A 7,841-nucleotide genomic window follows, 5' to 3' on the forward strand; every position below is an offset into this window, starting at 1 on the left:
ACCTTAAGCACATATTTGGTATGCTGTCTGATTAATCATGCTTCCTGGAATCCAGAACTTTCAATTTCATTTTCCTTTTCTAGTGCCTGAATATATATAGCCCGAGTCTGTATTCTTGTGAATGAGAGGCACAACTGGATGCACTGGGTCACCAGCAAACCCACCAGAGGAAGATTCTGTGGTGAGTTGCGCGTGACCTGCTCTCCCCATCCAATTCCTCACCATCTCCAAAAGGGCTCTCCATTTTATAGATGAGCTCAGAGAGGTCAGGCAGTCAGCCCCAGGTCACACTGTGGAGCAATAGCAGAGCCCAGATCCATACGCAGGGTTGTGTCTGCCTGCTCCTCCCTCCCCGTGGTTTCTTAAACAGAGCATCAGCAGGAACTGCTCAGGTGGGTCCACAAACGTCCTCAGGATGAGAGGGCTGCAGGTGAGCTGGCACATGGCCAGCAGGGCTGAGAGGAAAGGTGACTGCTGTGGTGCTGCCATTTTGGAAAATGGAGGACACAGAGGAGGTAGAGAAGATCAGGGGACCCAGCACCTAGTAGTCCTGGTGTTCTGGCCACCCTGGAGCTGGCGGTGGGTGCTGCTGTTAAGCCCTGAGGGAAGTGAACATTTGCTTATGAGAATCAAGGAACCCAGAGGTTTTCCACTCAACCTGCCCTTGAACATGGAGACTGTGCCAGGACCTGTGGGGAAACTGAGGCCCCAGGAAGGGACTGGCTTGCCCAGAGTCCTGGGAAGGAGGCAGAGCGGGCAGATGGCCTGGCTCTGCCTGTGGGAGATGGAGGAAGAGGATGGGGCATCCATGTGTCCAGATGCCAAGGTGACCAGGTCTGGGGACAGCATGCCCAGCACCATCCTGGTTCGCAGTCTTACAATCGAAGGCCTGGCTCTGGCTCTGGCAGTGGACCTCTGCGTGTGTGGAGGCAGAGGAAAAATCCTAGAAACTTCTGGATTTTTCCCCCTAGTCCTGGGGCTTGAATTCAGGGCCTGGGATCTATCCTTGAGCCTGTCTGTGCTCCAGGCTAGCACTCTACCACTTGAGCCACGGCACCGCTTTTTCTGTGTATGTGGTTCTGCGGAATCAAACGTAGGGTTTCATGCATGCTAGGCGAGCACTCTACCACTAAGCCACCTTCCCAGCCCTGAACCTTCTGGATGTTTATAGTCACATATTTTGCTTCAATTCAGAGTCAGAGGCCGGTGCTCAACTCCACTCCGCTCTGCAGAGCTGTGTCTCACTAGGGAAGTCACTTCACATCTTGAGCTGCTTTGTGTCTTTACTGGTGGATGGAGTGAGGATCCTGCCATGTTTGGTCCATCTCTGGGGTGGTGGGAGGTGGGGAGTGGCAGTTCCAGTAAGCAGGGGAGTGGGGGGAGAGGTAGGAAGGATGGGGGCTGGGCTGAGCTCTGGCCCTGGTGTTAGCCTGGGGGGTGGGAGGAAGGCTTTTTCCTATCTAAAACCCTCATCGGACTAGCTGGATCCTATGGTCTGGGAAATGTTCTCTTGTGCTTTGTCTCTTTTCTTCTCACATGAAAAGGGTCAGGGCTGCAGGATGGACTTGGGCCAAGCCCTGTCTCAGCACCGTGGAGAAGTCGGGCGCCTCCCCTAGGAACTTACACACACATGCAAAACACGCCCACCTAGATCTACACTGAAGAGGCCAGAGCACAGGCTGCACAACACAGGACTTGTGTCAGAACCACTGGGTGTGGGTTCAGCCTTGTGCACCTGGGGGAGGTGGGCATTGTGCTCCTTCCCTCCACACTGCAAGGAACCCCAGGTCCTTATCTCTGTCTGTGTGGTCACTTCAGGTGGGGCAAGGAAGGGGCCTGTGTGACAGCCACACCCAGTCCATACTAGCTACTGTCATGGCTTCCCACAAGTGTGCCCAGCCCCGGGTGTCTTATGGCCATTCCTCCACCCTTCCTTCTGTGCAGATTCTGTCTTTCTACATGGCTGTGTCCTCATCCATTGTCTCTAGGAGGACAGGAGGCCTCTGCCTTGGCTGTGCTCAGGGCAGAGGGAGCTGGAACAAGATGACTAACTTTCTATCCATAGCCACGGAGCACAGGGGAAGAGGGCCAGGGTGGGTTGTGTCCTGGTACCCTGGAGGGAAGCCAAGGAGACTGGCCCCTGCTGCCACCTTGTCTGGAGCTTCCTCAGTCCATCCACCCTGTGTTTTCTCCTCCTGCAGCTTGGAAAACAACCATGAGTGCCAGAAATATTTTCAGAGTCACCTCAGCTGGCGTGAAGAATCTGGCCACCTCTCCAGGTAATCATGGTCCTCTTCTCTGTCTGCCTCCTACTGGAGGCCTGGCCCTGAAGGGCAGCTCCAACCAGAGCTGGCCTGCAGAGGAGTCAGGACTGGAGAAGAAGCCTCAGAATGTCCATCAAAGTTTACATCCACCAGTGGGCTTCCTGGCCCTCCCCAGAGGGCGGGGCCCTGCTATTCACTTCCTCCTGACTGTGCCTCCCTAGATGAGGCCAGGAGAGGCCTGCAGATGGGGAGGACAGCAGGAGAGAGGATGAAAGGAAGAAGAGGACAGAAGGCAGCAGGAGATCTATACAACCTGCATGTGTCCCCTGCTCTCCACCTCCTCTAACTTCATGGGTGGCCCAGGATCTCTGAAGGGCTCAGAGCAAGAGTGATTCAGAATGGCACTGGACTGGACCCCAGTGTGACCTTGGTGCCCCTGCCCCCACCGGTGACATGAGAGCAGCTTTTGCCCATGTTGCTCTGAGGGTCAGAGGTGATGTGCCTAGGTCCCAGGCCAGGACCTGCCACACCCCAGCGCCCCTAGTGCCAGTTCCCTCCCTGCACCTGCACCTGCTCCTGTCCCATGCAGCCTCCCCATCCCACCTGAAGCTGTGGCAGGTGCCTGCCCACACTGCCAGGGACAAGCACCTGCTTACAGCAGTGACGGCCCCAAAAGAGCTGGGTCTCCTGACCATGTGGAAGAAGAGCCTGAAAGGGACAGAGAGGGCAGAGGCCTCCTCCCAGGACCACACCCACCACCCATCCACCCCAAATCCCTCAGGCCTGCTTGCTCCCCTTGCCTCCCCTCCCCCACCTGCCTTGAACTAGGTCAGTCCTTCCCAGGAGCCAGCCCTGCAGAGCTAGGAAGGAGAGAGGGGGAAGATTCCAGTCCCCACTCTCCGCAGGGCCTGGGATCCTGGAGGGAGGCCTGGGTGATGGAGTCCTCAGGATAAATCTGCCTCTTTTGAGAACTGGGCGGGAGCCAGGTCCCTGAGCCATGGAGAGTCACAGACTGAGCCAGGCGCAGCAGTGCCACGCCCACGCCCACCCCCACCGCTGTCCCAGAGCCTCCGCCCTCCTCAGGACGCTGCTCTCTGCACCACCAGATCACTCCACAGCGCGCACGCGTGATCCTCACATCATCCAGCCCCTCGGGCTCGGGGAGCGTTCCAATGCAGACTGCACAGCATGTGAAGTGTCCCTTCAGCGATGTCAAAACTGATATCCAGCTGTCCATTCCTGCACAGGGTCTCCTGCTTCTTCCAGAGACCAGCGTGAGACCATGGCCTTCTGCCTGAGTCCCAGAGGAGCTCAGGCCTGCACCACTAGGCCTCATGTGTTTGTTGAGATGAGGTCTGGCTGGTTTTCTTGCTCAGGCTGACCTCACACTGTGATTCTGTCTCAAACTCCAAAGCAGCTGGGTTACAGACGTGTGCCACCAGGCTCAGCTTTGATTCGTCTTAATTCCTGCACTTCCTTAAGGGACCTGTGTCCACACACAGTCACTGGGGTTAGGACTTTTCCTGTGAACTGGAGGGCAGGGCTCAGTTTCATGCATAGTCTCCCATGGGACAGGTCCACTCAGGGTGACTTCCTACACCCCTGAACTCCACCCTGTCCTCTGACCTTCTCTTTATCCTCCTCAAATAGATGCCAGACAATTCATTGGGAATGTCACTGATTTTCTTGTGGACCAACTGGGCCCAGAGTATGCCAGCCTCCTGGTGACTGAAGACCAAATCTGGGAGGTGTTTGTGGCTGCGGCTGGACTGTCCAGGTGACCTGCAGTAGGACTTCCCTCTTCTCCCCCTTGTCTTCTCCCCGCCCCCCTCCCTATCTCCCCATCCCCCTCTCCCCCACCCGCACCCATTGCATGGTGTCCAGCTCCTCCCCTGTGGCCCTCCTCCCCCAGGTCACTGGCCCAGAGGCCAGTCATCTCTGGAGACTGGCCGTGGGGCACAGGCATAGCTGTGCTTTATCATCAAGTTCCCAGGTGCATCTCCAGCCAGTCAGGATGACAACCCAGATTCCATCATGAGGCTTAATCACACCCTGCTTCAAGTCTACCCTGCAGCCTCCCTCCCTCCCAGAGCTCAGTGTCTTTATCCTTTATTGCTTGTAGTGATCAGAAATGATTCCAAAGCACCCACCACACATCACCATCACTTGGCTAGGACTGGAGGTCCTTTACTTGGAAACAGTAGGGCCAGAATGGTTTGTGTTCTTGTTTTGTTTTTCTCTGATTTTGACACATATGCAGGTATGTAATGAAATTCCTTGGCAATAGGATCTGTGTTTGACATGAAATTCAGAAAAAGTTTTATTTTCTATACATTACACACACATCCTGCATCCTGCAGGTGAGTCCATACACTATTTTAGAACAATCTGTCTGCTAAGGTCAGTTGTAGGGCTCGATATGTCTGTCTCCACACCAGCGCTGAGAGGATTTCAATTTGGGATCAGGCAATGGCAGCACACACCTGCCATCCCAGCTGCCGGACAGGAGGATGTGGGTGATCACAGTGATACCAAAGTGCCCAGCCCAGGTGCAAGTCTAGAGCAGGGTGGGCAAAGTTTGCATATTGTCTCATTTGGAATACAAAAGCCAAAATGACTGGGAGCTTGCATGGTTCATGTGGGAGAGCACTTGATTGCAAAGCCTGAGTCCAATTCCCAGTACTCAGAAAATCCAGGTTCACATTTGGGGGCATTTCATAGTTGGGAATTTTGAATCAAAGATACTCAACCTGTATGGTCTCAAGGCCAAAGTGTGTAGGCTAACTCAGCTGCTTCTAGCTGGCAAGACTTCCCAGGAGTCTGCAGATCCCTTCCCAGACACTGAAGACTCGGGGAAGGCTTTGGGGCAGGCTGCTGGTTTAACACACTGACCTTCTCTGACCTAACGCAGAGCTTCCTATTGGCCAATGCCGTGGCAGCCATGGATGAATCTTGAGAAGGAGGTGTCCTTCAAATGCCTTTCATGAAAGAACTTCTTAGGCTGACTCTCCTTCCTTGCCCCTTCTTCAATATGGGCCACAGAGCATCTGTGATGTCCTAAACCTATTCACCTTGAATAGAATAATGTTGAATATCTGTTCCATTCTAGTAACTCCTGTTCCATGTTAGTGAAAGCTCTGTGACTTGTGCAGCAAAGAATTAATGGAATCCATTTTTTTGGAAAAAAACAAACTGAATGACATTTACTGCTGCAGGGATGAAGCTGGGGCACTGAAGAAAGCGCTGAAGAATGACACAGCGGACACGGTCCAGCAAGGTCAGCTGCAGAGGAAGATCATGCAGAGGTTTCCTCGGGTGAAAACAGAGGTTGAGGGGTACATCAGGAGGCTCCGTGCCCTTGCAGATGAGGTCAGCAAGGTGCACAGGAACTGTACCATCTCCCACGTGGTGGCCGACTCCACCAGTGTTGCCTCAGAAATCATGACCCTCGGCGGTCTCGCTCTGGCACCAAGCACCGCAGGACTCAGTCTGGGGCTGTCTGTAGGTGGGATGGGGCTGGGAGCAGCAGCTTCTGTGACCAGTGCTACCACCAGCATTGTAGAAGGAAAAAACGTGTCTTCAGCCAAAGATGAAGTCACAAAGCTATTGTCCGTAAGCACGGAGAGGTTGAAAGAGTTATCAGAGATGGTGGGTCGTTTATCATTCAAAGCCGTGTTGGCATCTGATGAGTTCATCCAGTGCCTGAGAGAGCTGGGGAAACATGTCCATGCCTTCAGACAGGCCAGAGCCAACCCTCAGGTACTGCAACAGGCGAGGGGCCTAATGAACACGTGGAGATCTTCGAGAGGCTTTGAGAGTGTGGAGAGAGCCTTTGGGGGCACTGCACTGGCGATGACCAGAGGAGCCCGAATCTTGGGGGCTGTCCCCACTGGTGTCTTCCTTGCGATGGATGTGGCCAGCCTCGTGCAAGATTCACAGCATTTGTCTAAGGGAGCAGAGTCAGAGTTGGCCACAGAGCTGCGCCGGGTGGCCCAGGAGCTGGAGAGCAAGTTGGAGTTGCTTGTCAAGATCCACAGGAAATTGTCATCAGGCCAGGCTCGGTGAGGTGAGCCCACCTTCTCAAGCAGTGCAGAGGTCAGCGGAGACCAGTGGAGCAGAAGTATGGGCAAATATTGCATTGTGTTTGAAGATGGGTCTATGCAGTGAGGTGGAAATGAATTAAGGATTTGTGGGAATAGCCACGAGAAGAAGGTCAGGAAATTGAAGAGCTGAAGGAGAGAAAGCCAGAGCTGGAAGTTGTTAGAATAAGGAGAAAGAGATGGGGTCTCCACTGTCTGATGTCCCAGCAAGAATAAAGTCTTTCCCTGGTTTCTCCAGTCCTGTTTCTCTAATATTGATTCATCTTCGTCTTGTTCAGGAAATGATATCTTGGCAACAGTAATGACAATGACAATGAGGATGGTGGTGGTGGTGGTAGCAGTAAAGATGAGGAGGAGGAAGGTGAAGGTAGTGGCATGAGTGGGTAGAGCACTGGCTGGTGGCCATTCCTCCTGGGGCAGAGGACCTCCGAGGGACCACTATAGCCCCACTGACACCTCAGATGCTGTGTTGAACAGTGGTTGATTCATGGCATGGGTGGGGGAGCTGACAGATTCAAAGAACAGGTGAAAGAACTTTGTCGTGGTCGACCTGATTGGAGTGAATAGATGCACCTCTCAGAGCCTGTTTCTCATTAGCCTGGAAGGGGTGCTGGCCTCAAGGGTATCCGAGATCCATCGGGTTATTCCCCTTTGGTCATCTAAAGACTTTTTCTCAGTAACTATTAACTGACTACTCTGGGGAAATTGGGCTGTAAAAGAAACTAGTACCATAGTCAGAAGATGACCTGAGATGAAAGAGCCAGAGAGATCTAGCAGTACACAGAAGGTGTGTGGACATCTACATCTACATTTATGTATGTGTGTATATTTATGTATATATGTATCTATATATGTATGTATCTATCTGTGTGAATCTATCTCTGTCTAGCTAGCTATCATCTATCTATATCTATTAGAACGAGAGATACATGGGGAAGGGAAGAAGGAAGGCTAGTGGCTGTCTACCATCAAGTCACAAGCAGGGGCTAATAAAGTCTCAGAAGCACTTCTATCCCAGCTGAGATGGACTTGGTTATATATTCCTGGCATGAACGGCACCGACTCAGTTTAAGGACTGCATGTCACTGTCACAGTTCATCCAGAGTCAACTGGCAAATGAATCAGGGGAACACGGAAGGGTCTCTCAGGGGCCTTCATGGAGGGTGTGATCAAGATGGCCCCAGCCAGGCCAAGTGGGGTCCTGACACAGAGAGCCTTTGCTGTGCTGACTGACCAGCTCACAGGATTGGGCACAGGAGCCTTCTGCATCCAGCAGCTGGGGCCAGGATAGATGAGGGTCAGAAGGCCTGAGGGCGTCTCTAAGGGAGACCTAGAGTCCAATGCATTTCCTCCTGCCATTAGTGCAGCAACATCGGTGAATTTCTCTTGATACTAAGATGGATAGCACTTCTAACCCAGCATCCTCCTTGTTATCCCTACATCCAGTAACCCAGGTACATAATACCATCTTTTCAGA

The 7,841-nt window shown here is 53.0% G+C and overlaps 1 protein-coding gene across 1 annotated transcript; it reads left to right on the plus strand.

The window, feature by feature from the left end:
• Positions 1-113: 113 nt before the first annotated feature.
• LOC138811909 (apolipoprotein L2-like) lies at positions 114-6,595 on the plus strand. The gene is made up of 4 exons (XM_069999868.1): positions 114-181; positions 2,202-2,279; positions 3,915-4,041; positions 5,480-6,595. Exons 1-4 carry the CDS (start codon positions 139-141, stop codon positions 6,327-6,329), a joined length of 1,098 nt encoding a protein of 365 aa, XP_069855969.1. The 5' UTR covers positions 114-138; the 3' UTR covers positions 6,330-6,595.
• The last annotated feature ends 1,246 nt before the right edge of the window (positions 6,596-7,841 follow it).

Source organism: Dipodomys merriami, unplaced genomic scaffold (genome assembly GCF_024711535.1).
Source record: "Dipodomys merriami isolate MVZ:Mamm:240054 unplaced genomic scaffold, mDipMer1.0.p SCAF_55, whole genome shotgun sequence".
Classification (NCBI taxonomy): Eukaryota; Metazoa; Chordata; class Mammalia; order Rodentia; family Heteromyidae; genus Dipodomys; species Dipodomys merriami.

What these genes read in the sequence shown, in the direction of transcription:
- LOC138811909 (XM_069999868.1), top strand. Translation starts at nt 139, where the DNA reads ATGCACTGGGTCACCAGCAAACCCACCAGAGGAAGATTCTGTG. An exon ending in GAATCTGGCCACCTCTCCAG is followed by an intron (nt 2,280 to 3,914) that starts GTAATCATGGTC and finishes CTCCTCAAATAG; the next exon opens with ATGCCAGACAATTCATTGGG. An exon ending in GCTGCGGCTGGACTGTCCAG is followed by an intron (nt 4,042 to 5,479) that starts GTGACCTGCAGT and finishes TTACTGCTGCAG; the next exon opens with GGATGAAGCTGGGGCACTGA.